The 16,340-nt window shown below is 40.9% G+C and overlaps 1 protein-coding gene across 1 annotated transcript; it reads right to left on the reverse strand.

Annotated features, from left to right (window-relative positions):
* Positions 1-5,138: 5,138 nt before the first annotated feature.
* LOC147851007 (uncharacterized) lies at positions 5,139-6,285 on the reverse strand. The gene is made up of 3 exons (XM_087335805.1): positions 5,972-6,285; positions 5,760-5,830; positions 5,139-5,529 (listed from the first exon to the last, which is right to left on the reverse strand). The coding sequence occupies exons 1-3, from the start codon at positions 6,087-6,089 to the stop codon at positions 5,398-5,400; spliced, it is 321 nt and encodes a 106-aa protein (XP_087191931.1). The 5' UTR covers positions 6,090-6,285; the 3' UTR covers positions 5,139-5,397.
* Between the last annotated feature and the right edge of the window lie 10,055 nt (positions 6,286-16,340).

Consider the following 16,340-nt stretch of genomic DNA (forward strand, 5'->3'; position numbering starts at 1 on the left):
CATTCATTATACCCATACTGCTTCATGAGATTCTTTCGGCAGGTCAATCAACGTAACTTCTCGTTAGACAATTTAAGGGCCCTCTTGCCTGACTCAAACTTCGTCTCCGAAAGTCCATCTTCATTCTGTCCATAGTCGGATTCGCTCCGATTCGACTTGTCCCTACCGGTGTCATATTCCGGCATCTTCTTCTTCCCCTTCTCTTTGTGCATAAATCATCTCCTCAGTTCCTTGCACGAGGACAGCACGCCCAAGTCTCCACTACTCACCGGCTCATCATCCGATTCAGTCTTTCATTTGGCCCACTCAGCCGGAATGAAGTCAGACTCTCTTCCAAAGTGTCGAGCTCTTCTTCCTCTTCTTCTGCCTGGATCATTTCGGGCTCACTGGCCTCATCCTTAGTGATTGAGGGTTCAGAGTTGTCAGGGGTAGGAGTCGGTAAGGAGTACCATGATGCCGACTCATTGAATTTGACATCTCAGCTTACTCGAACTTGTTTGGTCCGGGGGTCATAACACTTATACCCCTTCTGTTCATGTGAGTAGCCGACTAATATGCATTTCTCCAACTTCGGGTCCGACTTCCTCCCTCTTCTCATCGGGCACATGCACATAGGCAATGTTGCCGAATGTCCTCATGTGTCGTCAGTTCGGCTTCCGTCCTAAATACAACTCGTGTGCCCCGATCCGATTTTGGATGTAGATGGCCATCCGAACCGCTTCAGCCCAGTAGAACTTGGGCATGCTCTTCTCCTCAAGCATTGCCCGTTGTCGTGAAGGATTCCATCAATAGGAAGAAAAGGAGCCGGATGCGTGTGAACGAATGCACATGAGAATGTCTTTATGTACAAAAACGTGTAAATAACATAATATTAGTTTGAGTGTTGTTGAATACTAGGTAAACGTGTTTTAATAGGCACTTTAAGTTCACACGAATGGAGAGGAATAAAGGGGATTGATGGGAGGAGATCGAGGAGAGAACCGTAGGATAGAAAAGTTGTTGTCTTAACAACCTAATGTAACGGTCTCTCCCTCCTTGAGCAGTAAAAGGAGGGAGAGAAGATTGAAGAAGGGATCTAGCATTTTGGAGAACGAAGTGCTATCGGTTTGACATCCAGAGCTTTGTCATTCCTTCTGTTTTCGCTCTCTACTGATTTGGGAAGAAGGTGAGGCCTCTGCTCACATAGGAAGCCTTTGTGCTCCCGACAAAGGCTCATCTTTCAGTCAGTCTATGTGTTTCGAGAGCATGAAGCTCTGTTCCCAGCCAAGTCCAGTTGTAATTCAATTGTTATAAATTTATAGACTGCCTCATTGTTTCCGGATTTCTGTCTTTCCTGTCTCTGTTAGTGTTCTTTTCTCCGTTTCCTCTTGCTTGCATGTGCGTACCCGGGTGTGTGAGCCCGTGAGCTCCTTGTTCGCTATCTGGCACAGATCCGGAACTGAGAACACGTCCGAGTCTGTGTGCTTTACTCCGGCATTTGGAGACTAGTCAGAATCAAATACGTGTTCAGACCGCGCTTCGGCGAAGTTATCCGAAAACCGATCCAGATAATCCCTCTCCTCTTTACCAACTCCGGACTACATTCCGGCAAAGCTATCCAGACGTCAATCCGGTTAATCTCTCTTCCCTTACCGGCTCCTTGGTCCGAAACCCCAATGGTCCCCCCCCCCCCATTTCGAGACATCCACATGGAAACCTGCGACATCGTACCGCTTCTACAACAGACCGGTTCTTCCTCTGGGCTACACCATTTTGTTCCGGCGTATACGTGCAACTAAATTCTCGTTGAATTCCCTTCTATTGCATATAGGTGTTGAATTGGCCAGAAAAATACTCTTTCCCGCTATCCGACCGCAGGCACTTGATCTTCCTCTTCATTTGCCGTTCGACATGACTTTGCAGGTTCCGGAAACAGTCAAAGACCTCACTTTTCTTCTCAATGAGATAGATCCACATGTGCCAACTGTAGTTGTCGATGAAGGAGACGAAATATCGACTCCCACTAAGACTAACATTTTGTATCGGTCCCCATACATCCAAATGTATCAGGTCAAGCTTGTTCCGGCTCTGCTTTCGCCCGTGGGGAATGGAAGTCAATGTTGCTTCCCTAGCTAGCAGGCTTCACAAATTTGGGCCATCCAGCCACTAAATTTTGACAATCCTGATCTTGATGCCTCTAATAATTGACGTGTCCTATTCGTTTTGCCATAAGTTGATGTCCAATCAACTTTTTGTCCTTTCGCGAATAAAACAGTGCAAAATTCTTTAGTGTCGAGGATGAATATCCTCCCATTCTGGCGCCCTTGCGCAATGATTTGGCCCTCGTCCTCAATGAAGCACCCGAGATGCGTGAATCGAATTTGCATCCCTTGATCGACGATTTGCTCGACCAAAACCAGGTTCTTTGTGATTGTCGGGACGTGCAGCATGTTCATGAGTTTTCCCTTTTGTCCGACATGACTTAAGGGAACTTCTCTGACATGTTCGATCAAGTGCGGAGTGTCGTCTCTGGTTTCGACCACTCCCGGTTGCTCCGGTTTCTCCAAATACGAGAACCACTCTTCATGGTTCGTCATATGGTTCGACGCCCCAGAGTCAACATACCACACTTCTTTCGACTTGGAGGTGGTCTTCTTCATCAAGTTCACCTTGTGCTGCATCACAAAGGTTAGGCCTGATCCATTTCCAATCTTTCCAGTTCCAGATTCTTCTAATCCTTTGACGTAGTGCGAGCATTGCCAACTCCCTTGTCCAACCTTGCCAGATCTAGATTTTTCCAAATCGGCACGCTTCTTTCAACATTCGCTCTCCTAGTGGTTTTATCTTGCCACAATACCAAAATTCCGTTTTGGTTTTCGATTGTTGGTTCCTAGTGTCGCCTTGACTCCCCCTGTTCGTGAAGGGTCCGGAACTGTTGTCTACACTATCTCCATGCCTCCTATTCTGCCCTTGTCAGTTGCCACTGTTGTGAGCCAATCCGCCTCCCTGTACAACATCTGGTTGTTGGATTGAGTGATCCTCGACCCACTCGCGTGGTTTTCTTCGATCATCAGCATCTCCCGGGTGCAAGTCGAAGAAGGACAGTGGCTTCTCCCGGGTGCAAATCGCTGTCCAGATAGGCCCATACCTTTATGATAGACCACCGAGGCAGATGTAGACCATCTCTTCTTCGTCCACCATCACGTTGATGGACCCCAGCACATCGCAGATCTCCTTTATCTTGGTGGTGTAGTCGGTAACCGACATATCCCGTTGACGGATGTTGTTGGGCTCTTGTTTGAGCTACAACTTCCATGTCATGGTGCTTGCCGCAAAAATCTTCTTCAGATTTTTCTACGCATCTTTCGACATTTTTGCGTCTTTGATGTAACCGACTGTGCACACAGGACGTGAGGCAATACAACACTTTGTGCGCTCCTTACTCCCACGTCGGGAAGTCCTTTTGTGCAGGCTCCTGCGCTACTTCATTTCCTCCTTCGACATAACTCCAGTAGTCGTGCCCCAACATGTACTTGTGCATCTTGTAGGACCCAGATGCATAGTTGCTTCTGTCGAGCTTCTCTGTCGAAAGCAAGCTAGCCATTCCTCTATCCATTTCCTCTTCTGTCTGTTCTTTATCAGAAGTTAGGTTTTCGTCTATCTAGTGCGTTCTATTGGCAACAGAGGATTTTCAACCCTCGCACTCTAATACCATGTGAAAGTTAATGTGTGGAAGCTTAGACAAACTGGCTCAGTTAGATAGCAACAGAAAACAAAGACAATGAATGTATAATGGAAAGCTTTAGAATACATAGTATGCGGGAGAGACAAAGACAGAGAGAGCAGAACACACAACGCCTATTTCAAAATAAAATCAATACTCTATACATACAATGTGCTTAGTGAGCACTTTTATACAAGTCCTTGAACGGACTAAAAGAAGTATTGACATGTACTTCAATGCTCATACCAAGCGACTCACATTGACTCCTAGAAATATGCCTACGTACTAGGCTAGGATCGTAGGCCTCTAACGGCCTACTGGTTACACTCAGATCCGGACACCGATCCGGTTCTTCGTTCTAGATATCGATCCGACTTCGGCTTACTCAGCCGATCCAGATCAGGTTGAGCTTGCACGCTCAACAATCACAGATAACAGGGCACCTACAGTTAGTGCCTAGAAACGGAAAATTGGAGATCTATGGATGTTGCTTGCACCCATTATCATATGGAGCATATGGACGACAAAATGTACCAAGGTATTTTTAGCAAACAAATGGCCTCTAACAGAATCTATTAAGTTAATATGGCACACATTAATAACCACATTAAGGGCACAATATGAGTGAATTGATGGAACAGATGATGCTTCAAAACTAATGAAGCTGAATTTTAGAAAACGTTGGTGTACTACACTGATGGCTCCAGAAACTGGAATGGATATACGTTGGCAGTACGTAGTACCCAGATGGTTGTTCCCCCCTCCCATTAGATGAAAGAGGGGCGTGAATGACATGAGATACATAGAGAACAAACATGTGGGCTATGGAATGCAGGTGATGTGTAAGATAAATAAGTGATGTTGCAAATATGGAAGTACATAATGACTACTGGATAAAGGGACTAAAGTTGTGTACTGAATGACATTTTAACTAATGGAGTATATTCTTTTTTGGTAAATAAATAAATAAATAAATTTAATTGGTAGCATTTTCCTCAAATGAAGCTATTGCTTATAAATTCTTAGGTCTTACTAAAATGTAAAAGATTTTGAGTTCACGTTGAGAACCACATGTTTATTGAAGATCAATGTACACATGATGAGGATTGTTCATTAAAACATGTCTTATGCATTTTTGAAAAGTTGATTCATGTACACATGTAGACATAAAAATGCACAATCAAAATGTACTTTGGCATCATTTCATGTTCATGCATCTTGGAATGGAAAATATCGAACATTACCTCATCTTCAAAAATGTAAAAATTAAAAGCTCTAGCAATAAAGATTTTCTAACATATTGCTTATTTTATTAATACCATTTGTGAATAACCATAAAGCCATTAAGCAATGCATGTTCCTATGTCACCTCTTGACTCGATATTTACCCTTAAAAGAAATGCCCTATGTTGATGTCGTAAGTAAATGAGCGTCACAAATAATTTAGTATGTTAACAAAACCTAGATGCATATGTGTATGTGTTCTTCTGAAATAAGATGGCTAAAGTTCATGTACATTGTATAAGCCAAGAAATACAAATATGTAATTTCAATTATGACTAGAATTACTCACGATTGCAATTAATTGTGATAAAATATAATTTGATACAAAATTGTCAAGGATGAAGTGTAATAATCCTTTAGTCATGAAAATTTAATATTTGCATAGATATAAAAAATCCAACTCAAGCTTGTCATGGTTCACTCTTATAGATTGATTCGCCTTTGCCTTTAGGTTTATGCTTATGGCCAACATTGGGTTCAGCTTCATTATAATCAATAAAAGTGCTGCCAAGTTTTCTACTCGAATAAGCATTCTTGAGAATCTACAAGAGAAGATTATCATTAGTTATTAAACATAATGTTGAACCAGAAGGGAAGGATTGAACTTTGGCTCTGTGAAATTTATAACTTTGTTACTATAAGAACAAACCATCAACCCCATCAACAATGTGAAATTTATGACTTTTTTACTATAAAGAATAGACCATCAACCCCATAAACAAGGAGAGACCTATAAAAACCATTGAACTAAGCACCATGAATTTCTACTTACAATGTGCCTACTATTGACCAAATTATTGTGGATTTTAGATTCATAAACGATGCTAGTCTTTTTTATGGTATCTGCAACAACCAAATGAAATAGTGAGGATAATGCACATTATATATCAAAGGAATATAATTGTAAACCAAGAAAATCATGTAGAGATCACAACATTGTAGGTGACAATACAATGAAGACATTTATATTTGAGATGCCCTTACTTGAGAAAAAGGGGTCAACAGTGGCAATAGTTTGAGTAGCATCAACTTTGACAAATGTAAGAAAGAGGCCATGAAGGAGCAAGGTAGATAGAACTAGCATCGTAAAAGAAGAAGCCATAAGGGATGGTGCAGATTGAGTTGAGAGGAAAATGCTATGGGAATGGATTAGTTAAAACGGAGAGAGAGAGAGAGAGAGAGAGAGAGAGAGAGAGAGAGAGAGGTCTCTTACAAATGTAGTGATTAGTCTTTCGGACTAGTGAGTGAGTGATTCAATTTAACTTACAAACTTCGTTTAACACAATGGCAAATCAATCGGACAAATTCACATGCACACACACAAAACTATGTATATATATCCATGTGTGTATGAGACAAACACAATAAAGTGAAGATCCCAATATTAGTCAGCACATTAAAAAAGAGCATAGAGTAGTATAAACTTCAAAGTATTTGTTAGAAATCTTACATGGGAAAGACGAAAAGTTGCACCTATCTTATCTCACACGTCCTTTTACCCCCCTTACTCATTTGTTGTTCTTGTATTGGCTTTTGAATGGGGAGTAGGGTTGGTAGGGTATAATGTATAGATCTATATCTCTTTGTGTGTGTGTGTATATATATATATATAGAGAGAGAGAGATGTGTAAATACACACACAATATATGTATATGCATTGACACAAAACATATATGCATTGTTGAGCAAAAGTGATTATGCATATATATATATATATATATGAGAGAGAGAGAGAGATGTATAGATAGGTATGTGTAAATACACACACAATATAGCTGCATTGACACAAAACATATATGCATTGTTGAGCAAAAGTGATTATGCATATATATATATATATATATAAGAGAGAGAGAGATATATAGATAGGTATGTGTAAATACACACACAATATAGCTACATTGACACAAAACATATATGCATTGTTGAGCCAAAGTGATTATGCATGTGTGGTGTGTGTGTGTGTGTGTGTGTGTGTGTGTGTGTGTATGCATGCATGCATGTATGTATGCACATACAAACAAGTCTCTTGGAATGTAAGCATTCAATTGTGAGAGATTAAACTCAATTTAGAGGCTGAGAAAATATATGTTCGTTTTAAAGCAATCCTTTATTAAAAGGCTAATTTCACATATAAATAAATTGGCAATATTCTCTTCATATTTCCCACCCATTACCTCATTTAACACAACGTAAATAATTGTCAGGCAAGGTATGCAAAGGACCATTGTCCACTTTTTGGGAGGGTTACTCCCCTTGTAGTTCTCCCAACATGGACTAATATACTAAATAATAGGGAGTAACTATGTTAGTGAAGGAAAAAGCCTTTCATATCACGTAATGTGCTTACACGACATTTTTCATTCATGAGATTTCCAATTTGATTGTTGCCACATCTACCTTTTATTGTATTTTTAGCTTTATAAAGATTACTTATTATGAGGTAGTGAAAGTCTCGAGGAGAAGCAAATGCATTACAAAATGTGCAATCTTTTTCCTTTTCCTTTATCATTTTCTTATACAAGTTAGAATAAACATCATAATGTTTGAGAATCCTACATAGTTTTGAGGCTGAGAAACTATATGTTCATTTTAAAGCAATCCTTTATTAAAAGGCTAATTTCACATATAAATAGTTTGGCAATATTCTCTTCATATTTCCACCACCATTACCTCATTTAACACAACATAAATAGTTTGTTAGGCAAGGTATTCAAAGGACCATTGTTCCCTTTTTGGGAGGTTTACTCCCCTGGTAGTTCTCCCAACATGAACTGATATAATAAATAATAGGGAGTAACTATGTTAGCTAAGGAAAAAGCCTTTCATATCACATAATGTGCTTACACGACATTTTTCATTCATGAGACTACCAATTTGACTGTTGTCACATCAACCTTTTATTATATTTTTAACTTTATAAAGATTACTTATTACGAAGTAGTGAAAGTCTCGAGGAGAAATCAATGCATTACAAAATGTGCAATCCTTTTCCTTTTCCTTTATCATTTTCTTATACAAGATAGAATAAGCATCATGATGTTTGAGAATCCTAATATAATAAAATGTTGAGAAAAACTTCCTTGCGTCCAAAAATTTAGTTGAAACTAGTTTGTGTTTGCTTGTTGTATGTATATGTTACCTAGTCTCATCCATAGAAATAAGGAAGTTAATAGGTAAGAATTATGAGATGGTAACTAGAGTTCTATTTAGTTTTAGCATGTGATCTATATTGGCAATGATAGATGAAATATTCATTACAAAGTAAATTCACCAAACATAATTGGAGAAATATAATGTAGCAAAAAATATTTGAAAAATGGAAATTAGGAAAAGGAGGAAAAAGCAAACCTGAAGAAAGCATAAGATTTTTTTCTTATAAAAAGGATTGAGAAAAAAAAAGCACTTTCGCAATGAACTATGTTCCACCTCGTTGGTTGTTGCCGCCACCAATACCGTTCTTACAACATACAACATGACTTAAGATGGAGGTCCATGTTAATTACTCCTTATTGATCAATATTGGTGGATTCGGCGAGATGGTCGAGGATTCTGGTGGTAATCAAAGGGACGGTTGATGTGAATAACGTAGAATATCTCCTATTTTTTATAAGGATGAGTGAAAATGGTGGAGGAGTTTGTAGCATATTTTCATGAAGGGATGAGGAGAGCAAACTCATTCCGTTTTTTTGTCTATACATGTTTTTATGGTAAATGGCGAGACAACGGTTGATGTGGAAAATGAAACAACTTTCAATTGTTCACAAGGATGAGTGATGATGGTGTCGGGGGATGAAGCATATTTCATGAGGGGATCAGGAGAGTAGTCTCATTTTGTTTTTTGTAGGTACAAGACCTTGGTGGATGCAATGAGATGGTTGATGTGGTCACTGAAGCAAATTTTCTATTTTTTAAGGATGAGTGATGGTGGAGTCAGGGGCTGAAGCAGATTTTCATGAGGGGATGAGAATAGCACTTTCTCTCTTTTTTGTTTGTATAGGACTTCGATGGTAAATGAAGAGACGGTTGATGTGGAAAATGAAGCACATTCTATATTTTTGTCAAGGATGAGTGATGATAGTGTCGGGGGATAAAGCAGAATTTCATGAGGGGATCAAGAGAGTAGTGTCATAATGTTTTTGGTATGTACAAGACTTTGCTAGTCTATGACGAGATGGTTGATGTGGATTTTGGTGATAATCGACGACATGTTGGATGGGGAAAAGGAAGCATATCCTCTCTGTTTGATAATTATGAGTGATGAGGTTGTCGGGGGCTGAAGCATATTTTCATGAGGGGACAAGGAGAGTAGAGTCATTTTCTTTTATAGTTTATGAGTGTTGTTATGGAGTTGGAACTAGCCATTGGAAGTCATTGTCAAAGTTTTCATCACATTCTAGGATTTCTAAAGCTGGTTGATTTGGTAGGCATGTTTTTATGAAAGGTTGAGGCGTGCTTTTGAGAAGCTAGTTGTGTACGTAGTACCAAACGGCGAGTCAACTACCAGACGTGCAACCTAGGGATCACCCGAATGGAGTCTATAAAGATTGACTTCAATATAAGTAGAGCATAGCCGCCCAATCCTTAAAGATCGAGGCTTTGGTGGCCTGTATGGGTGAAAGATCCAGTCGTAATGTACTCCGGAAATTACACCAAGCAACCCAAGTCGAGCAACTTTGTTGGTTTGTTTTTTTTGGAGGTTGGACTATTCGTCTTGTTCATTTGGAGATGGATATGGTTTCATTGTATTTTCTTTGTCTCTAGAAATTAGCTACGTGTCTTTCTTACTTAGCTTTACCTGCAAAGATTGACTACGGTCATATGTAATATTGGACTATTTTGTATTAAGGCCTCTGGCCACTATGATTCTAATACAAATGGAGGATATATTTTCAAGAAAAAAAAAGCACTTTTGCAAGTAGAAAGAGAAGAGAGGTTTTTGAGAGAACAATAGAAATGAGAGAGAAATTATTGTTCTTCTGGTTGGAGAGTAATAAAGTTGACGAGAAAACATTGTCATTCAAAATGTGTAACTTAGGATGATTCATCTAGGGTGTAAATATTCTATGACATAATAAAATAGTTTGTGAATCTCTCACAATATTTGTATCTTTCCATTAGCCGATAACTTCTTTTTCTACATCTCTCTAATAGATGTAAACCTCATCAAACATATCTTATTGGAGTCATAGATGGATTTGTAGATCGAAAATATTTGTCAGAGATAAATATTGTTTCGGGCAACTTACACCTATCAAGCACCATAATTAAGTAATTATTGGCATATGTTGCAAGTGTAATAGGAAAGTTCAAAACATCTTAATTTCATAACATCACACTTGTGGCACTGTTCATAGCTTCAAAAGCAAACTATTGTTTAGTAAAAGGTTTTTTGCATGTTCTAAAGGCAAACATTAAGATATAAACTTTGATTAGCATGTGTGAGTGTCCGACAATTCCATAACAATTTATGTTTTCAAGGTTTAGGCTAAGGCTGAAGAACAACATTAACTTTACTGGCACATGGAAAAGTTAGATCAATGATAGTACATGCAACAACATTGCCATACTTATAAGTTACAAATGTTCATTTCCTAATAAATTTAAATTTAAATGCATATAAAGGAAAACCTCACATTTGGTGTGGTAGATATTCCACTCTATTTTGCGTGCCAAGTGTTTAGATAATATGATACATAAAATACTGGTTGTATAAGTTTACAATGTCAATGTTAAGGTATCTGAACAAACACATATTTCTAATGAACGCCAATGTTGCGTATCATAGAAGTATATCTAGCAATTTGAACTCACATTTGTTAATAAAATTTCTAACTCATTGTTGTAGAAATGTAGCAGTTGCTAAAATCTAACTTTTGAATATAAAATGCTACCCCTTTCTTAGTTCATTGATATTGTGGTGTGCATGTGTTCCTTTGTGCCACCCTTTTAGCACACCCTTTTTAGCTAACCCAAATGGGTACCTTTGTATCAACTATAAATTGAGCAAAAAGTAAGAAGCCAAGTAGGCTAGTTTTGATCTCTTATGTGCATTTCACAATATAAACGCAAATAAGGATATTCGAACTCATTTGTGTTCATAGAATCATTATTAATTTCTACTTCAATCATAACATATACATTAACTAAAAATAATAAGAGAAAAACAACTTGTTAGTTTGGCTGTTGTTTACACCAAATGATAATTGGGTACATGTTATTGCGAAGCCAAAATACTGGTTAGACTCATTTTGGTCAATTGAAAAAATACTTGCTTCAGGGAATCTACTCCAAATATTATTGTCTTCAACTAATACAGTATCTTAACATAAATTCTAATAAACATGGAAGTTACTATTTAAAGTTCGTTGAATTTTTCTATTTTATTGATATTGATTGAAATGGAAAAAGTAAATACCTATAAACCATAAGAACTTATTAATGTTGGGTTGATGAAAGAAGGAAGAAAAATTTTATAATGTGGAAAAAAACCAAAACCCGTTTCACAAACCTTGAGCTCTCAACCATAATGTCTCAAAACAAAAGCTTTACCATTACACACTTTGTTTGATTAGTGGGCACATGAATTTTGCTAGTCCCCATGAATGGTGTGGTGTGGATGTGCTCCTCTATGCTAGAGCATGGTTATGATATGGTGACATCTCGTCGCCCATGCTTAGAATCACCTTTCTTTAATTAGTCTTGTGTAATTGCTTCTAGTGTGTAAAAAATTGCCTTACTTCAACGTGCTTTGTCTTACTTCTAGTGTGCTTTGCCAAATTCTAGTGTGAAAAATTGTCTTACTTCAACGTGCTTTGTCTTCTTAGGCAAGGTGATGATGATGATGCATATGATAGGGATTTTGATAATGGAGATTGAGGTTAATGGATTGCATTTGTCATATCATAGTGTGAAGGATATTAGGAGTTGTGTGATGATGGCCTTGCAAGAGTGGCAATCACATATATGACTTCTAGATAGTGATGTAGCATATTGAGATAGTGATCGTGAAAAAGTTAGTTGTAAGCTCTAAGGTACAAGAAAGGAGATGATGAAACTCGGAGAAAGAAAAAGACAAGGTTGGAGTGGGACAAGAAAGAAAATATGAGATGATTGAAAATGGAAGAACTTAGAGGTGCATAAGAAGGAAAGGAAAAATAAAAAGAAAAAAGAAAAAAGAAGAATGAAGAATGAAGAATGAAAAAGGAAAAATGGCCAACTCCTTTAGATTGAACACATTGGTTGTGAACCCAAACGGTGTGAATTGATGTGGGTGTACGATTTATGCACACGATAATAGTGTTTGTCAAGTTTTAATTCCAACTCGGTCCTTGCATAAGGGCAATGTGGGATGGGGATAATTTTGAAATAACACTCAAAAGATTTGCATTTTTTTTTTCCTTCCAAATTGAAGCTACTTTCCCATTAGTTAGGTAAGATTATTACAAAGAGACTGTACAAGGAGGCTTAAGCATAGATTGGGGAATCCCCCTCCGCTCAAGTCCTAGAAATTGAGACTAATTACATCGCCTTTCGGACGGACTACTTAGTGTAAGTACCAACAACTAAAACAATGCCCTGTACTGATGACTAGTACGAGACAACTCTTGGGGCCGACAACAGAGGGAGGGTGGTAAGTGAGCCGGAAACAACTAGCGTGGGGGCTGGTAGTTCCACCTCGGGCCACTTCCTCCTGGTGTCACCATAGGCGTGTTTCACCATTTCTGCAAAAAACGCAAACGGGCAATATCCACGTTAGAGGAGTGGCTGCAAACCTCGTCCAATTGCCCTCGTAGGCAGCTAATAAGCGCAAACCATATGTCCATGATCACTTCCTCCGGGGGTCGCACAAGATCCTGGAAGACCTTTAGGCAACGCGCTTTCCATACATACCACAGGGTGAAGCCTGTGATCAGCATCCAAATGTCCGGGAACCTAGGGGATGTGGACTGCAAGCCTCTCTCAAATCGAATCTTGGAGATTTTTCCTTGCATGCATACATAGCACCAACTATCTGCATTGAAGGCGTCCGTCCACCTATCACCAGAATCATCAAGCCATGCCGCAGTACTCCACGCTGTTGTTCCTTCCACTTCACATGCCGCAAGGAGGTGAGTCACCCTATCCCATACCTTTTGAGCGTGAGGGCAATCCCATAGACAATGCCTCAGAGTCTCAATAGGTGAATGGCAAAGTGGGCAGCCTAACGGGCCGCCATGTTTACCTAGCCATTCGCCAACTAGAACCACATTATGCCCGATTTGCCACCAAAAAAACTTTATCTTTTCCGGCAAGTGGAGACGCCAGAGACCCTTCCAGAAGGTAATGAGCACCTCATCCGGGATGCCCAAGGTACGCCAACCATTGCGTAGGGGGCCGTGTAGCTGCAGTTGAAAGGCCCGACCTAGTTTAGTGTTGTACTCGAAGAAATGGTGAAATCTGCCATCATGTTTCCACCTAAATCCCCTAGGTTCCATTCTAGTTCGACGAGGGGACGACAACCATACACCCATAACTTCCAATGGGGTTCCACCTTAGCAACATCTGGGTCTGTCTTCTAGATGTTACCAACCTGCGCCACCACGCGGATAGGGTGCAAGAGCCCCTACTCTGACTCTCCCCAAAAATCCTATCTCTTCTTGATTCGCTCACGCCCTTCAGTGCCTTAACCCTTCCAGCCTCATCAAAGAGACCGGACCAAGCATCTTCTCTCACCTCCCCCATCAGAACCCTATCAACTGCCTCAGCTAGCAATCTCCGCATTTTCATGGCTCCCTTGAGGGGAGGGAATGGAACCTCTTGGGCTCCTCCTAAAGCCATTGTGCATCGCTAATCATCTAAAGAGTGAAGCCTTGTTTGTGCCAGCTTTCCCATGCTAGGCCCTTAAGCTGGCCTAACATCATGTCGTCACGTGTTCGCACCTGAGGGTTCCAAAATAATGGTTGTCTAGACCACTCGGTTAGTGTCTCCGGCGTGTGTTTGACCAAATGATGTCGTACGTGACACCAAGCCCGCAAGATGGAGTTTGTGACCCTCTCCTCTGGAAGACAAGCCATCTTGGGTGGGACGCCGCTCATGCAACACCAATTCAAGGAGTCGGGCCAAGGCCTACCATACTTGGGAGTCCCTGCCTGCAACCTATTGCGGAGTAGAACCTTCCAACACCCCTTACCTGGCAGGAGGCAGCGAACCACCATTTTGGCTAGCAATGCTCGACTCTGCATTAAGGGGTCTATGAGGCCAAGCCCCCCTTTGGCCCGCGGTTGTGTTAATCAATGTCATGACACTCTGGCGGCAACCATCGGGTTGTCCTTTCCTGACCATATAAACCCCCTGATGGCAGCCTTAACTGTGCGCAAACCTGAAGGGTCCATAATCCAGCACGAGACTGAGTGCCACATGGTGGTGAGCATCACTTGGTTCGCAATAAGAACCCTACCAGCAAAGGATAGTTTAGACCTGCTCCATTGGTTCATCTTCTTGCTTAGTTTGGCTTGCACATGTGACAATTGCGCTCCCTTGGGGATTGCCCTCCCCATTGTAAATCCGAGGTACTTGAATGTCGTCCTGTCAGGGACCCATGCAAAATCAGCATGGGGATGCCACCTTGGCTTCTCTTGTTCATTGAACCAGAGGCCTTGGGTTTTATCCCAATTGATCTTGGCACCGACAGCCTGACAAAAGTCTTCAACAAGATGTTCATCGCCCTGCAAAAAAAGGACCGTATCGTCGACATATTCAGATAACAGAAGATCCTCAGTCGCATTGGGGATGGGCAATCCCCTTAGTCCGTTGCTTGGTGCTTGTAAGAAGGCTGAGAAAGCCTCGGTTACAAAGAGATAGAGATATGGGGCTAGGGGACAACCTTGCCTCACTGAGCGATGTAGTTGGAAGGCGGGGCCCCTTGCACCAGATACCAACACGCTACTGGTAGCAGCCCGATAGAGTGCATAAGTGCAATTCCTCCATTGCGGGGGAAGGCCCATAGCTCTCATCACTCTTTCCAGAAAGGGCCGTAACACCCTGTCATAGGCCTTCTCAAAGTCTAACATCAGAATAGTCGAGCTCGATGCGGTGCTATCTGCCAATGCCATAACTTCCCAGAGAAGCAACACATTGTCAAAGATACACCTACCTCTGATAAACCCTGTTTGATTCTCATGTATGATGTCTGGCAGGCAACTTGCTATTCGCCTAGCTAGGACTTTTGCGAGTATCTTGTATATTGTGTTAAGGATCGTGATTGGGCGCCATTGGCGCAACTTGAGGCTTCGCCCTGCCGCTTTAGGGATGAGATAGATCATTCCCTCCGCTAGTCCAGTTGGCATCGCTCCTGCGGACCAAATCTCTTGAATCCCAGCTTCCACTACCGGGATAACTGTTTCCCAATGAATCTCAAAAAAATCTCGTGAGAGACCATTAGGGCCGGGGCATGCTCCTCTCCGCAACTCCCGAAGTGCCTCCGAGAGTTCTAATCGAGAAATGGGGCTATCAAGCACAACTTCCATCTCTTGGGTGATCTTGGGGTGAATGCAAGCCATCACTCTCTCAACCAGCTCCGTGTTTTGCTGCATATGCATAGGTGCGAGTAGGTCGCGATAGTATTGTGTTGCCATATGCAGAATCTCATCCTTGTCCTCCGTTGATGAGCCATCTGGTTTGCGCAGCCCTTGTATATGTCCACCACCACCCTTGGGTGCCCTGGAGTGAAAGAAATGATGGTTGACCTTGTCATCTGTTCTAGACCACCATGTTGCGGCCCTGCGAAATAACATGTGGTTCTTCTCCAACGTCCTTTCCCGCAGCTTCAATTTTGCTTCCTCCTGCTTAGCTCTCGACCAATTGCAACTAGGGTTTGCTTGTAGCAAACGTTGCGTGGCCGCAATGGACTATTGTAGTTTTGTTTCAATGGCTCTAGCTTGCTGGAGGGCCACCTTGGTTTCCTGTTGTAAAAAGTTATTGTTGACGATGAGGTCGTAGATGAGGAGTGTGGAAATGGTGGATCATCGGCAGGCGGACGAGATATCGGAGAAGAGGAATACCAAGGTCGATTGAGCGCACCCGAATCAATAGAGTGCTTGGTGTATACGAAGAGATAGGAGTAGGTATTAAGAAGAGGGGCAATGGTAGGGGATTAACATACTAATTGAAAAATGAAAGAGAGGGAGAAAGGGGAAGGGGGGTGGCGGCTAACCATAAAAACTAATAAATTAAATCGTAAATAATAATAATAATAAGATTAATGTTAATATCCTCTCCTAAAAACCTATATAAATCCCCTCCCTCACCCTCATGGTGTTATGGCACTGATGAGCCCTTCGGGGCGAAACTAGTTTGCCGGTTACGTAAGACC

The sequence above is a fragment of the Azolla caroliniana genome, unplaced genomic scaffold (genome assembly GCF_043228905.1).
Source record: "Azolla caroliniana isolate FFs.n. ecotype wild unplaced genomic scaffold, voAzoCaro1.0.p SCAF_20, whole genome shotgun sequence".
In the NCBI taxonomy this organism is placed as follows: Eukaryota; Viridiplantae; Streptophyta; class Polypodiopsida; order Salviniales; family Salviniaceae; genus Azolla; species Azolla caroliniana.

Coding starts and splice junctions, on each gene's coding strand:
- LOC147851007 (XM_087335805.1), bottom strand. CDS start 6,089: ATGGCTTCTTCTTTTACGATGCTAGTTCTATCTACCTTGCTCCTTCAT. Junction 5,831..5,971: donor TGTTGACCCCTTTTTCTCAA/GTAAGGGCATCT, acceptor TGGTTGTTGCAG/ATACCATAAAAAAGACTAGC. Junction 5,530..5,759: donor TGGTCAATAGTAGGCACATT/GTAAGTAGAAAT, acceptor CTTCTCTTGTAG/ATTCTCAAGAATGCTTATTC.